Source organism: Sus scrofa, chromosome 14 (assembly GCF_000003025.6).
Source record: "Sus scrofa isolate TJ Tabasco breed Duroc chromosome 14, Sscrofa11.1, whole genome shotgun sequence".
Classification (NCBI taxonomy): Eukaryota; Metazoa; Chordata; class Mammalia; order Artiodactyla; family Suidae; genus Sus; species Sus scrofa.
In genome coordinates this window covers 109,028,208-109,053,325 of record NC_010456.5, presented here as the reverse complement: position 1 = coordinate 109,053,325, position 25,118 = coordinate 109,028,208, and the positions used below count along the sequence as shown (strand labels likewise).

General features: G+C 47.4%; 2 protein-coding genes across 3 annotated transcripts in view; one reads left to right on the top strand and one right to left on the bottom strand.

Annotated features, from left to right (window-relative positions):
- Nucleotides 1,098–8,826, top strand: AVPI1 (arginine vasopressin induced 1). Of its 2 annotated transcripts, none has more exons than XM_001929060.5 (3): nucleotides 1,098–1,279; nucleotides 7,126–7,422; nucleotides 8,237–8,826. In XM_001929060.5, the coding sequence occupies exons 2-3, from the start codon at nucleotides 7,136–7,138 to the stop codon at nucleotides 8,394–8,396; spliced, it is 447 nt and encodes a 148-aa protein (XP_001929095.1). In that variant the 5' UTR covers nucleotides 1,098–1,279; nucleotides 7,126–7,135; the 3' UTR covers nucleotides 8,397–8,826. The 2 variants fall into 2 exon arrangements, with proteins under 2 accessions (XP_001929095.1, XP_001929094.1); XM_001929059.4 differs by having other exon boundaries at nucleotides 1,143–1,629.
- PI4K2A (phosphatidylinositol 4-kinase type 2 alpha) overlaps nucleotides 9,809–25,118 on the bottom strand; it is a 35,375-nt gene continuing 20,065 nt past the window's right edge. Inside the window, exons 5-9 of the mRNA XM_001929034.6 lie at nucleotides 22,455–22,516; nucleotides 19,722–19,821; nucleotides 18,608–18,741; nucleotides 18,063–18,122; nucleotides 9,809–12,526 (exon numbers count right to left, since the gene is read on the bottom strand). Of these exons, the coding sequence (XP_001929069.1) occupies nucleotides 12,365–12,526; nucleotides 18,063–18,122; nucleotides 18,608–18,741; nucleotides 19,722–19,821; nucleotides 22,455–22,516 (518 nt within the window). The 3' untranslated portion in view covers nucleotides 9,809–12,364. The remainder of the gene's footprint in view (nucleotides 12,527–18,062; nucleotides 18,123–18,607; nucleotides 18,742–19,721; nucleotides 19,822–22,454; nucleotides 22,517–25,118) is intronic.

Below are 25,118 nucleotides of genomic sequence, written 5' to 3'. Positions count from 1 at the left end.
GACCAATTGCAGCTCCTCCATATCTCAGCTGAAGTATTACTTCTGCCTTCTAGGACCTCCCCAAAGGAGCTTAGGTTCCTTCATTTTACCCTCTCAGAGCCATAATGTGTATCACAATCATAGTCACACTCAATATTTTAGGTTTATAAATGTCAGCCTCTGGAGTTCCCATCTTGGCTCAGCGGTTAGCAAACCCAACTAGCATCCATGAGGACTTGGGTTCGATCTCTGGCCCTGCTCAGTGGGTTAAGGATCGGCGTTGCAGTGCGCTGTGGAGTAAGGTCGCAGACAATGCTAGGATCCCGTGTTGCCTTGGCTGTGGCCTAGGCCAGTGGCCACAGCTCCGACTGGACCCTTAGCCTGGGAACCTCCATGTGTTGCGAGTGCAGCTCTAAAAAAGACAAACAGACCAAAAATAAATAAATAAATAAAATAATAATAAATGTTAGCCTCCTTGACTAAACTGTAAATTCCCCCAGGACAAGGCTTATTAAAGGTGTCTCCAGTTCACTGCAAGTCAAGAAACTCCGACAGGGTGGGTCCCTAATAGACCACTGTCGAATGAATGAATAAAACCTTTTTAATAGCCTCTCATTTAGGCTACTGGCCCAAGGTTGCACAGCTGATTGAAGATTCAAACTCACGACATTCTGGCTTTGAAGCCCAAGGTCTGACTACCGCGCTGACTCTTCCTCTCCCTCAAAACTCAAGCCAGAATACCAAGTGGTCTGCTGTTGAGTTTAAGTAGCTGCAAGTCTATTTGCGGAGGGCCACAAGCCGCAAGGAATCCCGCGCCGCGCTTATTGGCTTCATTCCCAGGGGAGGGGTGCACCCGTCACGTGTACCCAGCTGGGCCAGCCCTTGCCGCACCCCGGGACTGGAATGCGGCCCCGCCCCCACTCCCCAGCCAGCAAAACCACGCTCTCCCCGAGGACTGACGTCAATGAAGGGAGCACCTCCGGGCGCGGCGTGAGGGCAGCCGAGGGCGGGGAGAGAGAGCCCCAGGACACGCCCCTCGCTGCCGCTGCGTCGCTGATTGGACCGGGGGCTTCTTCGCACTGGAGTTTCGAGGCCAGCGGAGGGAAGGGGGAGGAGTAGGGCCACGCCTCTCATCCCTCTATCTCCACTGATTGGCTCGCGGAGTCTTCGCGTTCGATTTTGGAAGGCTCGCCGGGAGCTCACACCAAGGCTCGGCTCAGGATTGGCTGTTCTGGAACTAGGGAGCGCTTTCTCCGGGGAGCCGCGGCTGTGACCGAGGTGGCCCGCCTTGGGCGGCCAGGTACGTAGGTCGGCAGCCTGCCTCGCGCTGCGGTGGAAGTGGGTGGGCGCGCCGTCAGAGCAAGGGTGCAGGAGGGACCCGAAACCCCAGGTCCACTTAGGGCCCGTCGTTGTGCGAAGCTGCCACGTCTGAGCCCCGGGGGCCGACCCGCGCAGGGAATGTCGCCATGTGACCTCGGCCAGGACACCCCCTCCCAAGCTCTCATCCTGTTCATGAACGCCGCCTGGTCCTTGTGAGCACCGTCGCGGCAGGAAGCCCAGAGCTGCGCCCACCCCTTCGAAGGGGAAGGGGTTAGAGTGGGCGCATTTTAACTTGCGATTTGAGGTCTGTCGTTGCTGCCCTTCAGCGTGGTGAGTAATCGTTCTAACCCCCCGTGGGGCCGTGGAGGGCCGAGGTCACAGAGGCTAGCTTGGGAGACCCGACTTTGGATCCTTGTGCCTTCCAAACCCACAGAATCAGATAGCAGGCTCTAAGAGGTTTCAAAGCCTCCTGAGTCCTTCCTCCCTCGGAAGACCTCGTCAACCATCTGGCAGGAACAAAAATAGCAGTGGTGGAGAGCGTGGGCTTTGGGCTCAGACTCACGTTCGCATCCCAGGCTCTTCACCTACCACCTGTGTGACTTTGGGAAGTTACTTAACCTTTCTGAGCTCAGCTTTCTCATCTGTAAAATGGGTGTAATAATAATGACTCCTCGTAGGAGTTTTGTGAGAATTAAAAATGTTACTCCTCAGGAAGTGCTGTTCTGCACTTGACAGAGAGCAAGCTGCCTCAATGGCAGCTGTGATTTAAAAGTCCACGGATGAATCCATCTCCCTTTACCCTCTTCTCTCAAGACTAAAGGCTCTTTGAGGGAGTTTTATGAGGATGGTGAGGATGCAAATGGCAATGATTCTATAATCCCCTGGTGGTTAAACAGCCTTTCCTTTACATCATTCATTCATGATGATGTGATGTATGGGATGGAAATTTTTTTTTTCCTGTCTTTTTGCCATTTCTTGGGCCGCTCCCATGGCATATGGAGGTTCCCAGGCTAGGGGTCTGATCGGAGCTGTAGGGTCGCCAGCCTATGCCACAGCCACAGCAACACAGGATCCAAGACGAGTCTGCAACCTACACCACAGCTCATGGATCCCCAACCCACCGAGCAAGGCCAGGGATCGAACCTGCAACCTCATGGTTCCTAGTCGGATTTGTTAACCACTGAGCCACCACGGAACTCCCGGGATGCAAACTTTTGCATACTTTATCTCCCTGGCCCCTTAAAGGTTATTTATTCTCACCATTTTGATGAGGAGCAAACTGCGGCAGGGGAAGTGGAGGCCTGCCACACTCACCCCAGTTATCAGTGGCACAGCCAGAATTCAAGGTTCTTGAACTCTTGAAAAGAATTATTCCTAGATCTAGAGGGAGTTTACTTCCAGGTCATATCTGAGAATCGATCTGGGAGAAGGACCTGTTTCCTTTCGTCACCTCCTGGGACACAGATTTGGAGGCCAGTGTGTGTCCTATATGTGTACCTTGCTGAACTAGGCCCAGTGGGGGGCCCCCACACGGCCATTTGGACTGGGCCTCTTGCTTGAAGGAGCCACTGATTTTGGCTGCTGTCCAGGGGCATGTTTGTGCCGGGAAGCAGGCCAAGGCCACAAGTGTTGGTTTAGGCCTTGGGCCAGAGCCTCCAGTTCTTTTTCTAAGAGGCCCTTGGCCTCCGGTTACAGATTATTTCTGTCACCAGCGTTATCTGAAGGGGGTGAGCTGAGTAAGGGCCCACTTGCCACCCAGGTCACCCAAGTGTGTTGTGCCTGTTGTAGTCCCCTGCACCTCCCAGGGACACCATGAGAACAGGTATCTGAACTGAGATGCATAACTTAAAAGAACGCTCAGCTGAGCACCATATTTATATACTGCAAATCTAGTGCAGGATGAGTCACATTTTAAATGTATTTCTTTGTTAGAAGCTCTATAGTTCATTTATTACTGTTTCAAAACGAGTTGAACTTCATTCTCAACATTTGATATTTCCTTTGGGAATTCATCTGCAAGCCAGTTCAGGTCAAATTGAAGTATTTTGCAATTAGTCTTTACTCATTTGCTCACAGACCCATGCTTATCTTTTATGTCAGCTCTGAAATGAAAGATCCATTTATAATCTTTTAATAGCTTCATGGTTTCATTTTCCCACTTAAAAAAGTACCATTGTTCAAGAATACACTGACTTCCCTAGATTCAGGTCTCATCCAGGAAATTAGTGGGGCGGTAACACCCTGAATGAGACAGGAAATCTGTTAATAAAAGGGTTCTGATTCAGTTTTCTCCCAGTTTACTCTCTAATCCTATGTCAAATCCACTGACTCTTCCTCCGAGCCTCGCTCTGCTGTCTGAATTCCAGGGTGGGAAGCAGAACCAAGAGTGAGGGGCTTCAAAATCCAGAGATGCCAGGTCCCTCCCACCCCCCGGTTCATGGAGGATGTGACTGAGGCTGCAGGCTCAGACTCTCCCCGATGGTTCCTTGTTGGTGCATTTGTAACTCACTGTAACTGTAACTTGTTACAGTTGGAGGCAGGAGGCTGCTGGGACCACCTGGGAAGGCAGGCTCTGAGCCATTTCCTCCCTGAGGCAGCGCTGCTGTTTGATCCCATTGCTCTCTTCTCTGAAGGGAGGGTAAGATTGCCTGAGTGTAAGAGAAGGACTGTCCGCCTTCTCCTACCACCCAGATCTGCTTGGAGTCTGTCCCAGGCTTGACCGTAGCCAGCCTAGGATGCAGCAGAGCAGTGGCTTCTCTCTTCTACCAGACCCTAACCCAACTGCCCACAGCAGCACAACAGTGAGGGTCTCCAGGGAAGACTGATGAGGGCACAAAAGGGGAGCTGCTGGGTGGGGAGTTCCTTGGCCCCTAAATCAGCCAGACCTGTCCACACATGTGGCACCTAGGCCCTGGCAGGCAAGCAAACCCATCTCTGCTTCTGTATGGACCTAGCTTCGTCATGGAATCATTGACTCCCACCATGAGCACACGCCCTCGGAGGCCATAAGCATCAACTTGTTCTTTCAGAAGTTAAGAGGGCAACAGGCTCACAGAGGCCACGTAAAGTGCCCAGGGCCTCTCAGCTGGTGAGTGGCCGAACTAGGGCTCAGAACTGACTCATAAGCCATGTTCTGTACATTAGGCGGGGTTGCAGTTCCAGATTTCTTCTGCGGAAGCTGGGGATCTTCCTCTTCAGAGTGCCACAGGTTCGAGGCTTCATGGCTGGGCCAGCCCGTCACCCAGTAAACAGCTCTGACACTAGGGGAAAGATTAAAATAAATTCCACCACCTCACTCCTGCCTGTGCGTAGGACTTTGTTCTTCCTCTTTCTTCCTTCTTTCCTTCCTCCTTCCCTCCCTCCCTCTTTCTTTCTCTTTCCTTTTTTTGTTCTTCTTCCCTAACCAGTGGTGACTTTCCTGCTTTATGAATTAGTCGAGAATCATGAAACAGTCCTCACAGAAATGATGGGAAGAAATGTGCTTTGAGCTGCCTGGCTGTGGGGGCAACTGCGTGGTTTAAAATCTTAGGCTGTGGCCACTTAGACCAGGCTCTGGCCTTGCCTGGACCATGGGTACTCAGCTTCTCTTGGCGCCTCTGTGAACTGGGATAAGGATGATAGTGCCTGATTTCTGGAGTTCCCCTCATGGCTCAGTGGTAATGAACCCAACAACTATCCATGAGGATGCGGGTTTGATCCCTAGCATCGCTTAGTAGGTTGAGGATCTGGCATTGCTGTGGCTGTGGTGTAGGCTGGCAGCTGTAGCTCTGATTTGACCCCTAGCCTGGGAACTTCTATATGCTGCTGATATGGCCCTAAAAAGCAAAAAAAAAAAAAAAAAAAAAAAAAGTGCCTGATTCCTAAGAACTGTTTTTTCTTGTTTTAATTTTTTTTTGTTTTGTTTTTTGTTTTTGTTGTTGTTGCTGTTGTTTTTGTTTTGTTTTGTTTTGCTATTTTAGGGCCTCACCCACAGCATATGGAAGTTCCCAGCTAGGGGTCGAATTGGAGGTGTAGCCACCAGCCTACGTCACGGCCACAGCAATGCCGGATCTGAGTCATGTCTGTGACCTACACCACAGCTCACAGTAGTGCCAGATCCTTAACCTACTGAGTGAGGCCAGGGAGCGAACCCAAATCCTCATAGATCTTAGTTGGGTTCATTAACTGCTGAACCACAAAAGGAACTCCTTTTTTTTTTAATGGCTGTACCCAAGGCATATGGAAGTTCCTGGGCCAGGGATTGAATCCGAGCTGCAGCTGCAAACTATGCTGTAGTTGCAGCAATGCTGGATCCTTTAAATCACTGCACCAGCCTAGGAATAAAGGCAACCCGAGCTGCTGCAGTCAGATTCTTAACCCACTGTGCCACAGCGGGAACTCCCCTAAGAACTTTTGAGGGTGAAGTGATACCATGCCTATTGCTGATACAGAGTAGACACCTCATAGTTTTTATTTCTCTTTGTCAGCCTGAAAGTGTTACTTGGTGCAGGTTGTTTTCTGGTCACAGTATATTCATATCATCCACCTCTGGGGGTTTAATTTACCATACATATTAGCTCTTAACTGCATTCCCTGGATTCCCATAATTGTGCCTGAGGAGAGCCATATTTTAAAATTCCCATTTTTGGAGTTCCCATTGTGGTTCAGCAGAAATGAACCCAGCTAGTATCCATGAGAATGCAGGTTTGATCCCTAGCCATGTTCAGTGGGTTAAGGATCCAGCGTTGCTGTGGCTGTGGTGTAAGCTGGCGGCTCCAGCTCCAATTCAGCCCCTAGCCTGAGAACTTCCCTATGCTGCACCTGTGGCCCTAAAAAAAATAAATAAAAAATAAAATCCCCATTTTCCAGATAAAAAGCACAATTTTTATGAAGTTAATTTGTCTGAAAGTATCCTGGAGGTTTGTTTTATTTATTTTATGTATTTTATTTTGCTTTTTAGGCTAGGGGTTGAATTGGAGCTACAGCTACAGCCACAACAATGCGGGATCCTTAACCCACTGAGCAAGGCCAGGGATCAAACCCATGTCCTCATGGGTAAAGGTTCGTTATGGCTGAGCCACACCGGGAACTCCAATTTAAATACATTTTAACTTTGATTTTTCCATCTCTTTAGGTTGGTCACTGGTTGACCTATCTCTGTAGCTAGTTGTGGAACAGGTCTGACTTAGCAACCAGGCCTTCCCCGTTAGGCCCAGGGCTGTGAAGGGTGGAGCGAGCACAGGCAGCTGGCTCAGGCCAGCCTGCTTGGAGGAAAAGGAGCGTCCATATCACACCCCTGTGTGCCCATGTCCCCTGACCCAAGTGTAAAGTCAAGGAGACCACAAAGAGGGGTGTTGGCATTTATTTAGCTCTCATTGGGTACCTGAAACCATACTAGACCCATTTAATCCTTAGAACGAGCCTGAGAAGTGGTCATCAGCTGCATTTTATTTCTTAATTTTTTTTGTCTTTTTAGGGCTGCACCTGTGGAATATGGAGGTTCCCAGGCTACGGGTCCAATTGGAGCTGTAGCTGCTGGCCTACACCACAGCCACGGCAATGTGGGATCCAAGCCACGTCTGCAACCTACACCACAGCTCACGGCAACGCCAGATCCTTAACCCACTAAGCAAGGGCAGGGATCGAACACACAACCTCATCGTTCCTGGTCAGGTTCATTAACCACTGCGCCACGACGGGAACTCCTCACAGTGATTGTTAAGTCAAGACTTACTCCACTTTGGCTCCTGGAGAATAGAAACGCCGGAAGCCCTTGCATTAGCCAGGACCCCTGGGTTTGGGATGGGCCTGCCAAGCTGCTGACATTCTTCCACGCTCCTTCCTCAGAGCACCCAGGATGGGCACCCCCGCCTCTGTGGTGAGTGAGCCGCCCCCCTGGCAGGCCCCGACAGAGGCCCGGGGCCGCAAGCAGGCCTCAGCCAACATCTTCCAGGATGCCGAACTGCTGCAGATCCAGGGCCTGTTTCAGCGCAGCGGGGATCAGCTGGCAGAGGAACGGGCGCAGATCATCTGGGAGTGCGCAGGGGACCAGCGCGTGGCGGAGGCCTTGAAGAGGCTGCGCAGGAAGAGGCCTCCTCGGCAGAAGCCCTTGGACCACTCGCTGCACCACTGCAGCCGGCTCAGGTAGGCCCTTGTGGCTGGAGGGCTGAGGTGGGGAGAGCACTAGTGATGCCCGCTCCACTTCCTGGCTGGGTGGCCTGGAGCCACTAACCTGGCCTCACCATGAAGTCCCTCCCACTGGGGTTGTTATAAGGTCTACAGAGCGCCTCCCGCATGGTTGGCACTTAAAAGATGGCTCTTAATACTGGAGTCACCCTATGACCCTGTGAACTCCGTAGGAAGGGGTGCCTGGGTCCTTTCAGTGCCACTGGGGTTCTCCACCAGGTGGGAAGGACTACTATTTGAAAGGGAAAAAAATCCTATTTACTTTTGTTGAACAGGTAACGAAGAAGTTGGAGAAATGGTGAGGGTCACACCCCTGAGCTAGTCCAACTCTGAAAGCTTTGCCTTGTCATACAGCTCTTGGAGGCAGAGACAGACAAGACCAGAGCCCTGGTCTCATTTGGCCCTGAGCTGTGTTTTTTTGTTTTTGTCTTTTTGCATTTCTTGGGCCACTCTCATGGCATATGGAGGTTCCCAGGCTAAGGATCTAATCGGAGCTGTAGCTGCCGGCCTACACTACAGCCATAGCCACGTGGGATCTGAACCACGTCTGCAACGTACACCACAGCTCACGGCAGCGCTGGATCCTTAATCCACTGAGCAAGGCCAGGGATCGAACCTGCAACCTCATCGTTCCTAGTCAGATTCGTTAACCACTGAGCCACCACAGGAACTCCTGAACTGTGTTTTAATAGTTCGCCATGACCAGAATCTCTCCAGTTCTGATTCTATCCTTCCTATTGACGTTGGCTTAACACATGCTTGTTCCCTACAGAATCCCAGAGCCCCACGCTCCACTGGCCAACCCTCAGAGCAGTGCCACGGAGACGGCTTCCAGCGAGCAGTATCTGAACTCTCGGAGGACCAGTGCCAGGATCCGCCGGAACTGGGGGAAGCCGGGTCCCACAGGCTACCTCCATCAGATCAGACACTGAGCCGGGGAAGGGGCTGGAGACAGCTCTATCTTCCCCAGGATTCACAGGGACTTTTGCCAAAGGGCCTGAAGAGGTGAAGAATTCTTGGAAGAGAGTTGAGGCAGACAGCCCCACTCAAGTAAATGCAACCCTGTGGCCACTGGTCTGCTTGAGTCAGAACAGGACTGGAGGCTTCCACTGAGCTGCTAGGTGGGACCCATTCCTCACCAGACTGAGGAAGAACGGTGACAGTTGCTGCCTCAGCCCTTCCCAGTTTAACACTATACCTGGGCTGCATGATATTCCCCTGGGAGTCAAGTGACAGACAGCATCTCAACACTCCTGCTACTAACCCTCCTGCTACTACAGTACCCCATGGTCCAGCAGCCTGTCCCACACCCCTTAAAATGTGGTTGAAGTGGCAAAATAAAACCATTTGCATCAAGAGCTATGTGAGTCTGTCACAGGAGAAAATCCTGAAATGGATATTTTGGAGCTGGGGGTGAGGCACTGGGCTCATTGCAGAGACAGGCTGTTCCCAGGAAGGAGCCTCTTTTCTCAGAGGCTGTCAGCTTGGAAAGCGACATGGAAGCCTTTCTGCAGGCAGTCCTGGTCTGAGGAGAGGAGAGAGGGTTCTTGACCCCTAGCCAGCTTTAGGAGAGGGAGGCTATTATAGTCAGCCCTGCATAGTGGGCAGTGGGTCTCAGGGCTGGATGAGTCTGTAGTCAGTGTAGTGAGTGCCAGCTCCTCAGCTGGCTTCATCCCTGAGCACCCACCGTCCTGGGGTAGCTTAACAGGTGTACCAGTCGTTCTCAAGCCTCTTGCATTAGTGAGGTTTCCTAGAGCCTGAAAACCCTGAGGGTGAGGAGTTTTGACTACTATTCTGGTCTTGGCTCAAAAGAAGCCTACTATGTGCTTATTAGTATTCAGCTCCCCTCCGCACTCAACCTATCTGCTTGATTACCCACCACTGAAAGAAGCCAGGGTTCAAAGCGCTCCAGAGTGCGCAGTGATGCGCACACAGGGCAGGGCTGCCCTCTCGTGGCCAAGAAGAGATGCCAGTCCACATTCCTTATCACAAACCTGTGGGGCTAGAGGATTTTGGACTTTGGACTTTTTCGGCTTTCAGAAAGTAGTCAGTGCAAATACTGTATAATCTCTATTGGGGAACCATCTCAAAACAAAACACGACTATTTCTGCAACAAATATTCACGGTCAGAGGACTACATGATGAATACAAATAGCTTCACAGCAGTGCAGATTCCGCTCGTGTTGGTGTCACATGAGATTAGGGAACCTGTACCTTCCTCTACTAGAGGTAAAGAGACTCAGGGGCCATAGCTCAGCAACTCCATGCAACACAGGGTTCTTTGTCCTTAAGACTGCATTCGACCTCATCTTCCCTCCACCAAAGAAAACTTGACAAAAAAGGTCAGAATTGGACTTGTTATTCATACATCTGCATTGATTTAAATACATTACATACAATTTCTACAGTGCATTAGAAGAACAATACAGAGGCAGCAGCACTCTCACAGCCCAGCCTCTACTCCCTGACACTGGGGACAGAGCTTATGGCAGGCAGAGGGCCAGGCCATTCCACGAGTGCCACCTGGAAGCCTGCTCTGGTCCTCTGAGCCCTGGCTCTCCCAAAGTCCACATTCAAGGCAACCTGAGTACAGGCTTCAAGGAGAGTGGAGATGGGCCAGGAAAGGATGCCCCACACTCTTTCACCTGCCAGGACTGGAACCAGCTCCCTCTTATGTTGGACCCAGTTTCCTTCTCGTCTCAGAGCTGGTCTGAATGAGGGCAACGTGCAGATCTGCCTGGAGGGGGAAGCAACAGGGCTCTTAACACGGCTCAGGCTCTCTCGGGACAGCCAGGTGGGGCGCTTTACCAACACGTTTGCACACAGATGTCGGTGGAGAGTTAAACACACGGGTTCCCTTCAGCCTCTGGGAGCCCTGCTGTTCCTGTCTTCTCGCAAGCATGGTCCCCAAGGCCAGAGTTCGGGTCGGCTCAAAAGGATTGTCAGGGCTGGGCCTCCATCTACAGGGCATTCGCATCTGGCTTCCAGAGGCTCTTCTCATCAGCTGGGTGGAAGCCCAGGATAAGCGGGCTCCTGGGGCCAGCGTGGAAGGCAACCAGCCTGGCCCAGCTGACACGAGGGCTGCACATCTCTGCTCTGCTTCCTGCACGGCGGGAGCTGGCAAGTGGAGGGCACGCAGCCGTAGTCCTCGCTCCCTTTCTTTGGTTGTTTTTCAAACTGTCAAGATAGTTTCTTTCCAAGGCTGACTGACCAACCCCAGGGCTCCGGCAGCTTGAAATGTCCAGTAGCACCGGGGGGCCCCTTAACCACAGGGCACCTTCTTTACTCCCCGCTGAGGCCATTCTTTGCTTTGGTGTAGAAAGGACTCGGACAGCTGGCAAAGGGGGACAGCTGAGGGGAAAGAGACAGGGAAGCAAGAAGATGCACACTGGGCTGGGCTGGCCCTGGGGGCCAGTGTGAAGGCCTCCCTCCTTTGGACCCCACCTTGCTCAAGAAGCCATGGAAAAACTGGCCTGGAATAAGAAGTCAGGGAGCAAAGGGACACTTCCAATTAGGAGGCAGAGTACAAGTCTTGTTACCTCCACCAAGCAGCAGTGGTAGCATAAAAAGAAGTCCAAGGACCTAGTATCCTTGCCTCTTAGGAGCTGAGCCCCACCCCAGAACTCTCACCAAGAGCCACTCCAGACCCCAGAATGGAACTTCTAAGTCACAAGAGCAGAGAAAAAAAATATCTAAAGTAACAGGAAGAAATCAGTGGACTGGGCGAGTCTATCACTTTTGGCTAGGACCAAGGGTTCAGGAAGCAAGGCTGGGATAAGTTCACCCACAGACCATTACAGCTCCCAACATACCCTTAGGTGGAATGGATCACTTCTGCAGGCTAGGGGGTCAGCTTCCTCCCCTCTGCTTTTGCCTGAGTGACAAGCAAGCTGCAGGCCTGGACTAGAGAAGTAGGGTCCCTAGCAGGGCAGGGAGCAAAGGCCATCTACACAATCCCTTTAACACTGCTGGGAGCTCTAGAGCCAGTCTCCCCGCGGGGAGAACTGTGGTTGGAGTCCGCATATCGCACTGGTGAGAGAAGGGGAAGAAGCCCCGGCAGGAACCTACAGGGCAGGGAGTTCCCATCGTGGCACAGCAGAAATGAATCTGACTAGGAACCATGAGGTTGCAGGTTCGACCCCTAGCCTTAGTGGGTTAAGGATCTGGCGTTGCAGTGAGCTGTGGTATAGGTCGCAGATGCAGCTGGGATGTGATGTGGCTGTGGCCGGCAGCTGTAGCTCCAATTTGACCTCTAGCCTGGAAACGTCCATATGCCTCAGGTGAGGCCCTAAAAAGACCAAAAAAAAAGAAAGGAAAAGAAACCCACAGGGCTGTGTGCCTTCTGTCTGTCCCAGTGCTGCCAGCAAGTCACCCAGCTGCCTTGGTCCTGGGGAGTAAGGAACCACGAGGCACCTGAATGTCTGGGTCCATGCAAATATAGGTCTCGATCAGCGGTTTCTGACGTGAGAGGGTCTGAAAAACTGCCTGGGTTTTGCTACTGGTATTTATATTTGTTTTTTGTTTTTTTTTGTTTTTTTTTTTTCCTTCTGATGCAGAATATAATGAGGAATAGCAACAGAGCAGGGTGTCAGGGAGGGAGGGAGTTTCCCAGCCTGCCCCCCAGGGATGCTGGAAGGGAGATGCTCCTTCTGGGCATGTGGACTACACGCCCTGAGTGCCAGCCCGTCCCAGCACTCAGAAGGGCCCAACAGCACACACTGTCCCACTGATTGTGCTTCTCCCTGTGCTTGGGAAAGCTCTGAGGAGGGTGGCAAGCAGACAGGGAGGGCTCTGAAGGGCACTGCTCTCCATAAGCTTCTCTGGCTTTTCCTGCAACCCGCTCCCCAGGCTTCCTCCTGGCCCAAGTCTCAGACAATATGCCTTCATTTGCCTCTGAGGCTACCACCACGAAAAGAAGGGCTTCCGACTCTGAAAGCTCTGCGTGTAGGACTCGCTAGCAGACCGCTGGTGGGAACGGGCCGTCTCGACAATCACAGGTGGCATCTGGACGAGGTGCAGGGGACTCTTGTTGTCTTTCAGAGCCTGGCTCAGATTTAGGATCTGCAGTGGGAAAAATAAGATCAGTGAGGCAAGGCCTAGACATTCTGGTCTGCCTCCGAAGGAGATGTGCAGGTAGAGTGCTCACATAAATCAATACAAAAATAAACAATAAGGAGTTCCCATCATGACTCAGTAGTTAAGGAATCCGCCTAGGAAGCGTGAGGTTGCAGGTTCGATCCCTGCCCTTGCTCAGTGAGTCAAGGATTCGGTGTTGCTGTGGCTCTGGCGTAGGCCGGTGGCTACAGCTCTGGTTAGACCCCTAGCCTGGGAACCTCCATATGCCACGGGAGTGGCCCTTGAAAAGACAAAAAGACAAAAAAACAAAACAAAAAAAAACCCAATATACTAATGGAAAGTTGTGCCAATAGGCTATTTCCAAAAATAAGAATGTCAGTGGACAATATAGAGAAAATGGAAACTTCTCCATTTGTTTGAAAAATACAAATGAAAACAAATACCTCCTCTTTTTTGCCCTTCTAGGTAATAAAGATACAGAAGACGACAATGACTCAGAGTTGGGGAGTGGATGAGGAGCTGGATCATGGGAGTTTTCAGAAAGGCAAGTGAACCATAAAGGCTTAAGAGTGAACAGGCCTCTGACTCAGCAACTCTGTTTTTAAAGACTAAGGAAACAATCACTGAGGTGCACAAAACACTTAGTTTCAATCAATACAGTGCAGTATTTTTTATAACAGTGAAAATGACATAAACGCCCAAGAGTATGGGATCAGTTAATAATTTAAGGGATTAGAAACAAGCAGTTAAAAAATGTATTCCGTGGTTCCTGTTGTGGTGCAGGGGAAACGAATCTGACTAGAATCCATGAGGATGCAGGTTCGATCCCTGGCCTCACTCACTGGGTTAAGGATCTGGCATTGCCGTGAGCTGTGGTATAGGTCGCAGAAGTGGCTCAAATCTGGCGTTGCTGTGGCTGTGGCATAGGCCAGTGGCTACAGCTCTGATTAGACCCCTAGCTTGGGAACTTTCATATATAACGCAAGTTCGGCCCTAAAAAGCGCGCGCGCGCACACACACACACACACAAAGCCATTTCAGTTGAATTCTCCTTCTCATGCTGTCTTTTCATCATTTTAAATAAAATTTTTACTCTGGGACTTCCCAGTGCAGCAGGATTAGTGGTGTCTCTGGAGCACTGGAATGCAAGTTCGAGCCCCGGCCCAGCACAGTGGGTTAGGGATCCAGCACTGCCACAGCTGTGGCATGGGTCACAAGTGTGGCTCGAATCTGATTGCTGGCCCAGGAACTCCATAAGCTGTGGGGTGGCCAAAACAGGAAATTATTCTTTGTACGTTGGAATAATTTTACAATGGAAAAGTTACAAAGATGGTACAGTTCCTATATACCATTTGCCCAAGGTCTCCTAATTTTATCATTTTATATAACCATGATACATTTACCCAAACTAGGAAATCAACATTGGAATGTTGGTATTAACCACACTCCTGACTTAGCTTCCAGTACTGTTTTTCTCCTGTTCCAGGACACCACAGTGCATTTAGCTCTTACCAATTACTGTCTGTATTTTACAGATTATTTCAGATATGTGTCAGAGGAACACATTTTCTTCCTCTTGTCAAAATCAGAATCACCATCATTTATCTTCTCTGGGAGGACAGTACAAAAGCTGAAGTAGTCCTGGGACAGCCTTCTTTAAACCACTGGATGTTGAAGATTTTTCACAGCCAGGCCAGGGACACACGGGAAAGGAAGCTAGTTGGCACCCCCAAATCACACAATACACAGCCCTCAAGCCACAAATATCCTTGGCCTACAAATGCTGCCCCTAAAGAGGCAGAGATTCACCTGGAACAGAGGTTTCAGAAATCAGAAGAAGATCCTACTGGTAATTAACTCCTTTTTTACTTAATTGTATTTCTCAGTACCCTACACTGCTTCTAAGAGCCTTGAGTACAAGACCAGGGCAGAAAACTAAAAGGAGGTTCAAATGGAATTAGGGTGGACTGTGCAGGAAACCATCCAACTCACGAGACAGGATTTTACACCTGCCCTGGCTGGGCCTCCCTGTGCTCCCCTTTAGTTCTTCGGGTTAGAAGTCATCTCTTGAGCATGCTTAAGTCTTTATGGTAAAATGTCAAACTCTCTACAACTTACTTTCAAAATACTTAGCCAAAAACTAACAAACAAAATCTATCTATCTACGGAGAGAATACAGATATATCTAAAGAGAGAAATTTGGAATTCTCATAGTGGCTCAGAGGAAACAAATCTGACTAGGAACCGTGAGGTTGCGAGTTTGATCCCTGGCCTCGCTCGGTGGGTTAAGGGTCCAACATTGCCATGAGCTGTGGTGTAGGTCGAAGACATGGCTCAGATCTGGCATTGCTGTGGCTGTGTTGAAGGCCAGTGGCTACAGCTGATTCAACCCCTAGCCTGGGCACCTCCATATGCCACAGATGTGGCCCTAAAAAGGGAAAAAATTAAAACAAATTTTTTTTAAACAGAGAAATTATATAGTGAGATAGATAATATTCAGGTAGATAATATATGGAGATATGAGATAAAGCTAATTAAATGCAACAATTGGTGTGTCTAATAATTGGTCTCTTTCAACTTTATTGACATTAGAAATGTTTCATTTATAGCAGGCACATAATGCTAAAATATAAATACTGTCTTTGAAAATGTTACCTAAAGAAGCTTTCCCTCAGACCTTGCATTCTTTTTTTTTTGTTTTGTTTTGTTTTATTTTTTGGGCCGCTCCCGCGGCATATGGAGGGTCCAGGCTAGGGGTCAAATCGGAGCTGTAGCTGCCAGCCAACACCACAGCCACAGCAACGTGGGATCTGAGCCAAGTCTGCAATCTACACTACAGCTCACGGCAATGCTGGTTCCTTACCCCACTGAGCAAGGCCAGGGATCGAACCTGCAACCTCATGGTTCCTAGTCGGATTCGTTAACCACTGAGCCACGACGGGAACTCCAGACCTTGCATTCTTTACATAACTCCTAGTTAGAAGCTTTTATGCTGAACAACCACTTCCATCACCCAACTCCATCTTTCTGGGGGCTCCTCATTCTTCCCCTTTGGCTGTAAGCCACTGTACGGCCCACTCTGCGATTATGGCTCAGGCAGGTAGAAGGCTGTGACTTCCTTCTGCTTACACGCTAGGAGGAAGAGCTGGACACTCACGGCACCTTATGGTTTTAGTAACAGGCACTCTAGGTTGTAAGATGCCACAGGCCCTCAAAGGACATTAGATGGATGGAATTCCCCTTGTGGCACAGTGGTAACAAACCCGACTAGTATCCATGAAGATGTGGGTTCAATCCCTGGCCTCACGCAGTGGGTCAAGGATCTGGGGTTGCCGTGAGATGTGGTATAGGTTGCAGACAGGGCTTGGTGTTGCTGTGGCTGTGGTGCAGGACAGCAGCTATGCTCTGATTCGACCTCCTAGCCTGGGAACCTCTATATACCACAGGTACAGCCCTAAAAAAAAAAAAAAAAAAAAAAAAAAAAAAAAAAAAAAAGACAAGGAGCACAAGATGGAAAGAAAGCTAAAATTGCACTCTCTCAACCACACACAACCCCCATCCCACCTTTTGCCGCTCTAGATAAGGGCCCTAGCTAAATATAACGAGAGGAAGTTTCTATGCTGTTGGCAAGGGACTGGAGTTGGGAAGGGATTAGAGAAGACACTACAACAGGGACAGAGGTACAGCCTACATAAACTTGAGAAGTTTATTCCTTTATGCTGAGTCCCCGTGATGCCAGAGTACATCATGTAGCTTTTAAGGTTTCTAAAAATTCTGCCAGCCTAGCTGGGCCCTTACATTATTTGGGAAATGTAGGAAGACCACATTAGTGGTATTCTGGCAACTAAAATAACTGCAGCTCTTTAAAACCTCTGTCTGTCCCATTTCTAGGGAAAACAGGCTCAGTAAGCTCAAGAGCTGCCCTTACCAGAAGCTTTTCACTAGATGGTAGAAAGAAGTAACTGTTTCATTACGACCAAGAAAGCCTTCTTGTCGTTTAAAGATGTGAGAAGCTGTGTACAGAATTATAATAAAAGAGCTAACCCACATTGAGTACTTCAACACACCAGCACTACTCCAACTTCAATCATTTATCTGATGATAACCCTTTGAGGTGCTGTTATTAATCCCATGTGACAGACGGAGAATCTAAAAAGAGGGCAGATTAAGTAACTCATCCAGGACCTCATAGCTAGTAAGTGGCAGAACCAGGATTCAAACCAGGCATTCTGACCAGTTTGTGCTCTAACCGCTAGCCATCCTAGCTGTCCCTCTCTCTCTCTTTTTTTTTTCAGGGCTGCACCCACGGCACATGGATGTTCCCAGGCTAGGGGTCAAATAGGAGCTGTAGCAGCTGGCCACAGCCACAGCCACAGCAATGCCAGATCCGAGCCACATCTTCAACCTACACCACAGCTCACAGAAATGCTGGATCCTTAACCCACTGATCAAGACCAGGGATCAAACCTGCATCATCATGGATATTAGATTCGTTTCTGCTGAGCCATAACAGGAACTCCATCATCCTAGCTCTCTTAAGAATATGTCAAAATACTTGTGGCTGCCTGATGGGAGGGGGAGGGAGTGGGAGGGATCGGGAGCTTGGGCTTATCAGACACAACTTAGAATAGATTTACAAGGAGATCCTGCTGAATAGCATTGAGAACTTTGTCTAGATACTCATGTTGCAACAGAAGAAAGGGTGGGGGAAAAAATGTAATTGTAATGTATACATGTAAGGATAACCTGACCCCCTTGCTGTACAGTGGGAAAATTAAAAAAATTATTAAAAAAAAAGAATATGTCAAAATAAAAACAAAAAACAAACAAAAAAAGAATATGTCAAACTAATAAGCAGAATGTCAGTGTCCTACAGAGTCTTAAGACAATTTTTCAAGTTATTCATTAGTATGCTTTGCAAGATCAACAATGCCCTGGGGTTTCCTTGGCTCTCTTTGAAGGTGAAATGGAAAAAGAAGTAATAATATGACTTATAACTGTAATGACAAAAATTGTAACCTTGGCCATCGTCTGAGTGCTTACCATGAGCCAGGCATTGTTTTTCCTGAACACCTGATATACAATGTCTCATGTAAACTTTTGGCCAACTCTGCAAAGTATTATTACTGTCCTATTTTATAAACGCGGAAACAGAGGCTCTTGCCCAAGGTCATGGTGCTAGGAAGTGGTGAAGCAGAAGTCTGACTCCAGAGCCTAGCTCTTAACCACCAAGGCATACAGCCTGCCTTGAGCAATTTGAGGACAGAGTCCACCAGAGAAACCTAGCAAGGAACTGGCACAGAGCTAAGCACATAGTAAGTGGTTCACCAAGCACCAGATACCGTGGAAGAGGTGGGAGCTTTGGGACGGCTACCTTTCCTCCCCCAGGTGTTAAGGCAGAGTCACAAATATATACGGTATAGACGGCAATGGGTGTACAACACAAGCTCTACGCATTTACCCAACATGAGCATATAACCCTCTCGGAGAGAGCCCAGGGATGGGACTATCCGAGGCTTACCTGCCCCCGCATGACGGCAATCTGCTTATGGAACTGGCCCCTATCGAAACCGGGATCTTTCTGCAAAAGAAAGGCAGGAGCGGAAACCTGCATGAGTTTTCCAGAACCAGCTTTCCTCCTCCAATTAGAAACTTCCTAGTAAAGAAAACCTTCATGAGGCTTAGAAGGCTTAGTGAGGTTAACTGCCACCCCAGAACTCCCTGTTTCAGAGATGGGGAAATAGAGAACAAGTAAATATCTTGACCTCAGTCTCATCATTAATGCTAAAGAACCCCAGGCACGCTCCGTTTGAAAATGAGCTCTGCAGGTCCACTGCAGCCATAGTCCCACGATACACATCAGTGGGATGCAGCACAGATGCCAATTTTTTTCAAACCAATCCAAGCTAGGTCTTGCTGTCCACAGGGGGGAATAATGTTCTTCGCTGGCTAACACAAGCCAGAAGGGTGTTTCCATTTTCTCTGGGCTTGTATCAGGACCAATTAGAAAAACCACTGGAATTCTTTCTTTCATACGGTTATAAGGCTGAGGTTCCCAGGGCTAACCTTGAAGAGTTCATATAGGTCCTCCTCCAAGTCCTTGACGAAATTAGGGTCCGATATCTTTGGAAGAATCAGATCTTTGATCTCCTGAGAGAATGGGACTTTTGCCTGGGGCAACCAGGCCCAGTAAAAAGGATCTGAAAAGAGGGAAAGTCAAAAGCAAAGCTGGTGTTTAAAAAGTCCCTGCCCATCTATTTCCTCCCCCTGTCAGAGCAATGGCAAAGCAGGGCACTCCTCTTATTTGAGACACAACAGAAAAGAAGTTATAAGGGCTGTTAACCCTTGAGGTTACACAGTAAGTGGTGAAACTAAAATTCAAACCCAAGTCTGCCTAATCCCTGAGCCTATGCTCTTTTTCTAGACATTCTATGACTTTCCACTAGAAAGCAATTACATGCCACTGAAACATTGAGGTGCTCTTTCTAAAAAGACAAACAAGTACTGCAAAGGGGCTAGTGACCCCTACATGTACCTCTCCCTTTCCCAAAGTGTCTCAGTTATAATGGGGCAGGGGCTGTCTTTCAGGATATCGACAACAAAGATAAAACACTGACAGCAGCTTACATTTAGAAACGTAGGTAGGAGTTCCCGTCATGGCTCAGCAGAAACGAACCCGACCAGTATCTATGAGGACTCGGGTTCGATCCCTGGTTTCGCTCAGTGAATTAAGGATCTGGTGTTGCCGAGAGCTGTAGTGTAGGTCACAGAAGTGGCTTGGATCCCGAGTTGCTGTGGCCGTGGCACAGGTCAGCAAGTGCAACTCTGATTCGACCCCTAGCCTGGGAACTTCCACATGTTGGGGGTACGGTCTTAAAAAGACAAAAAGAAAAGAAACAAAAAGAATAAATTACAGTAAGGCAGTCCTCAGAAGGAATAAAAATGCAAAGCAGAGATGCAAAAACTCAACCCTATGCTTCTAATGGGAATAACATAAGGTGAAAATTTTCAAAGTATCTTACATTATGGATGCGTCAGTCACTGTGCTCAAGCGCATGAACTGCAGTATTTCATTAATTCTTAGAACAATCCTGTGATAGACATCTTTTTATATCCATTGCACAGATAAAACAGACCAAGCAAGAAAAGAGCCACAGACCACAGTGGTCTTGAGACTTACATGCCCTCCAGGAGTCAGGATGCTTCAGGGGGAAAGCCAGCCCATTGTCTATGGCAGCCACCTTGATAACAGGCTCCTTCACCACCACCCAGTCTGTGTCCTGAAGAGCAAGGAGAGACTAAATATTTATAGAGCCCCGTTTGCCTCAGGCCCTTTAAAGTAGTAGCAAAGCATCCCATCTCCACCTCCTCAGGCACCAATCCTGACTCACCCTCTGAACTGGCTTCCATAGTGTTACCTGGACTTAAGACATTTATGGCCCCTTTGATTTGGCTTATTTGAGATTCTCAGAGTCCCTTTCTTATCTTGGAAAAGGTGCATTTCCCCAAGAGTTGCCACAGTTCGTGGTAAGATGGGAAATGACAATAATACAAGATAACTCTAAGCCATTCCTCCTAGGGAAAGGCAGTGAGAATTCTGAGAAGATAAAAAGAAGAAAGGAAACTCAATGATCAGTCAGCCAAGGTCCTTTCCTGTGGACCTTGACTTAGATGCCACTTCGCTGGTGGTGACCACATTTTCCAGTAAGATAACAGAACCGTGCAAGATAACAGCTGGCTCTTGCACAAGGGAGTCTGTTTCCCTGCTTTAGTGACACAGTAAAAGGAACAGGACGCAGAGTTCCCTAGTGGCTCAGCAGGTTAAGGATATGGTGTTGTCTCTGCTGTGGCTCAGGTTTGATCCCTGACCCAGAAACTTCCGCATGCCAAGAGTGTGGCCAAAAAAGGGAAAGGATGAGAGCTGAATACAAAGAGAGCAGAGCGGGCTGCCCATGTCAGACATTCCCTGTCTATTTGGCTCCATGCTCAGGTTAACTAGTGCCACCCAGGAACAGGGAGTGTGGGTCCAGGACACCTGCATCAGACTCTGCTGAGATACCTTATTAAAAGTGTGAAATCCTCAGTTTTACCCCATACCTAATGGACAAAAGGCTTGTAGAATCTACACTTTTGTTTTTTTTTTTTTTTTTTTTTTTTGCTTTTTAGGGTCTCACCTGTGGCATGTGGAGGTTCCCAGGCTAGGGGCAGAACTGGAGCTGCAGCTGCCAGCCTACACAACAGCCACAGCCACGCCAGATCTGAGCTGTGTCTGTGACCTACACCACAGCTCACAAAAACACTGGATCCTTAACTCAATAAGCGAGGCCAGGGATTGAACTTGCATCTTCATGGATACTAGTTGGGTTTGTAACCTGCTGAGCCATGATGGGTACTCCCTGTGCAGTTTTTAATTAAGCTCTTCAGGTGATTCTGATGTACAGAATTTGAGAACCACTATTAGAAAAGGAAGTAAAATACTATGAGGATGTGTTAGGTAACCTTATTATGGTAAACATTTTGCAGTATACACACATACAATCATCACCTTGTACATCTTAAATCTGTACAAGGTTATCAAGGTTATATGTCAGTTATATCTCAATAAAGCCGAGGGGGGGGCTGTACACTGTACACTGTAAGGAATAAAAACCAATCTTACTCTTCTCCAGGTAGCCTTCCTGCTCTTTTTTTTTTTTTTTTTTTTTTTTTTTTTGTCTTTTTGTCTTTTCTAGGGCTGCACCCATGGCATATGGAGGTTCCCAGTCTAGGGGTCTAATTGGAGCTGTAGCAGCTGCCAGCCTACACCAGAGCCACAGCAATGCGGGATCCGAGCTGCATCTGTGACCTACACCACAGCTCATGGCAACGCCGGATCCTTAACCCACTGAGCGAGGCCAGGGACTGAACCTGCAACCTGGTGGTTCCTAGTTGGATTCGTTAACCACTGAGCCATAATGGGAACTCCCCTGCTCGTTTTAAAAAATCAGATTGAAAAGGGATGGGGAAGTGTGGTGCAGTATAAAAGCAATGAGAGGGTGGTGTTCCCTAGCGGCCTAGCAATTAAGGATTTGGCACTGTTACTGCTGTCTTAGGTTACTGCTGTGGCTTGGGTGTGACCCCAGCCTAGGAACATCCACATGTCTTGAAAATGTCCAAAAAGAAAAAGGAAAAAAAAAAAAAAGAAAAAAAAAATCACTGGGCCAAATAAAATCACACTGGTTCACTGATGCACTATTTCTCAGACCTTTACTGCTCGACTATGCAATGTGAATCTCTCCGTGACAAGAATGGATATATATATATATATATATGTGACTGGGTCACCTTGCTGTACAGTAAAAAATTGACAGAACACTGTAAACCAGCTATAACGGAAAAAAATAAAAATCATTAAAAAAATCTCCAAAAAAGGCACAAAGTATGTAAAAGGTTCCAAACTTACTTGAACTTTTCTTTCTATCCCTATTAACATCATTTAGCAGGATATTCCTTAAAAAACAGATCGAGAAAAGCTCTACCAAATATTAACCTATCAATTTATTTTGTGTGTCTTTTTAGTGCTGCATCCACACATGGAAGTTCCTGGGCTAGGGGGTGAATCAAAGCTGCAGCTACCTATACCACAGACAGAGCAACGCCAGACCCAAGGCTTATCTGCAACCTACACCTCAGCTCATGGCAACACCAGATCCTTAACCCAGGGCCAGGGGTCGAACCCAAGTCCCCATGGATATTACTTGGGTTCATTACTACTGAGCCACAACGGAAACTCCCTAACCTGTCAATTTTAAAGGCATGTGCTATCCTGATTCCTCTGAACTGATGTGATCTAAATATTAGACTATTACATGCTTCCATGTTACGTATATACCCCACTTCATCCTCTCCTTCAATATATAAATCAACCACTTACCCGAGAGCTAGAACTATCCATTGGACAGTCATATTTAATCAGCCAGTTGTCATTGCCTCGATCTGTGAACAGAACAGAAATATGAAGTTAGTAGAAAAAACTGGGGTGATTTCCACTTTTAGTAATGATGAGCTAGGTATTTTGGACACCTGGGGACTAATCACTCAACTAAGATCAACTACAAAAAAATGGATAAAATATTTTTAACTCTCTTAAAGGCATTTGAGATTTTATAAGACCCTTAAGAGTTAATGTAACATGATCTAAGAGAGAAAGAAAACCCAGAGAGGGAGTCCAGCATTTGTGGCTTCTTTTTTCTTGCAGCACCTGCTGATATGGGATGAGATGGCTGCACGACTGAGAGGTAGAACAGTGTTCTAATAGCCCTGTGGAGCTAGGGAGGCAAAACTGTAGTCTGGTGACCAATAAAGGGGAGAAAACCTTGGTACACCTTCCATGCTTTGGGTTGAAACCTGAAGGGCTACACCTAAGAAGTGAGCAGAAATTCCCTTCAATACCTGAAATCAACATGATCCTGGGTTGCTGATGAATCTAGCTGCTTGCAGAAGCAAACATTTTTTCCCAGACAGAGTTATACCAACCTCATAGGCCTCCAAATATTTCTATAAGTTCTGACGTAAAATATCTGACAATCAAAAATAACGAGGTATACAAGGAGACAAGATGACACAAATAAAAAGAAGGAGTTCCCGATGTGGCTCAGCGGAAATGAATCTGATTAGTAACCATGAGGATGCAGGTTTGATCCCTGGCCTTGCTCAGTGGGTTGAGGATCTAGCATTGCCATGAGCTGTAGTGTAGGTCGCAGACGCAGTTCAGGTCCCGAGCTGCTGTGGTCCTGGCATAGGCAGGCATCTACAGCTCTGATTTGACCCCTAGCCTGGGAACCTCCATATGCCACAGGTACAGCCCTGCCCTAAAAAAGAAAAAAAAAAAAAAAAAAAAGAAAACCATAGAAAATTAAAACAACCTTACAGGGGCTTTGAATTAAGTTGAAAGAGACACTTAAATGTTCAAGACAAAATCCTTAACATGTTTAAGAAGACAAAAGACAAGATTAATAATATCAGCAAACAGAAATCTATAAAAAAAAGAACTGAATAGAAATTCATGAACTAAAAAATACAGTTACGAAAATTAAGAACTCAAAACAGGAGTTCCTGGAGTGGTGCAGTGGGATAAAGATCCAGCATTGTTTCTGCAGTGGCATGGATTCGATCCCCAGCCCACTGCAGTTGGTTAAGGATCTGGTGTTGCTGCAGCTGTGGTGTAGGTTGCAGCCACAGCTCAGATTTGATCTCTGGCCTGGTAACATCCATATGCCTCTGGTATGGCCAAAAAAGAAAAAAAAAAAAAAAAAAAGAACTCATTACATAAGTTTAATAGTGGCTTGGAGTTCCAGAAGGAACAAAGAGAAAAATAAGCAGGATATTTAGTATCTCCTTTATAGCTGAGAATTTTCCAAAAGTGACAAAAGATATCAAATTATAGATTCAAAGAACCCTCTAAAAACAAAGGAAAATATACCTAGGTATATCATAGTAAAAATGTTGAAAACCAGAGTTCCCATCATGGCTCAGTGGAAACGAATCTGACTAGCATCCATGAGGATGCAGGTTCGATACCTGGCCTCACCCAGTGGGTCAAGGATCCGGCGTTGCTGTGACCTGTGGTGTAGGTTGCAGACGCAGCTTGGATCTGGCGTTGCTGTGGCTGTGGCGTAGGCCAGTGGCTAAGGTCCAATTCAACCCCTAGCCTGGGAACCTCTATATGCTGCAGGTGCAACCCTAAAAAGACAAAAAAAAAAAAAAAAAAAAAAAAATTGAAAATCAAACGCAGAGTAAATCTCAAAAAAAGCTAGAAAAAAAGACTAGCCTTCAAAAAGGCAACAATAATATAGACAACTTATTTATCCACAGAAACCATAGGAGCAAGAAGACATTGAAATGTTTTTTAAATATTGCTGAGAGAAAATAACTGCCAACCCCACATTCTCTACCCAACAAAAATATCCTTCAATACAAAGATGAAATAGAGACATTTTCTGACAAAAACAGAAAATTCATCACCAGCAGACTAATACCCCAAAATAATAAAAGTCATGTATGAATACCCAGAGCAAACATCAATGGTGAAAGCTCTTTCTCTAAGATCTAGAATGATGCAAAAATTTCCACTTTCACTATTTCTTTTCTTTTTTTTTTTTCCTTGACCATGCCTTTGGCATGCATAAGTTCCAGGACAAGGGATCAAACCCGTGCCACAGCAGTGACAATGCTGGATCCCTAACCCACTAAGCCACCAGGGAATTCCATTTTCACTATTTCTATACAACACAGTATTGAAAGACCAGATAAATTATGCAAGAAAAAGAAATAAAAGGTATCCAAATTAGAAAGGAAAAAGTAAAATTATCTCTGTTCATAGATGATATAATCTTATATGTAGGAAACCTTAAAGATTTCACAAATAACCATTAGAACTAATAAATAAACTCAGCAAAAGTATCAGGATACCAAGTTAACCACAAAGGAGTTCTCGTTGTGGTTCAGCAGGTTAAGAACCCAACTCAGATACATGAAGATACAGATTCAATCCATGGCCTCACTCAGTGGGTTAAAGATTTGGCATTGCCACAAGCTG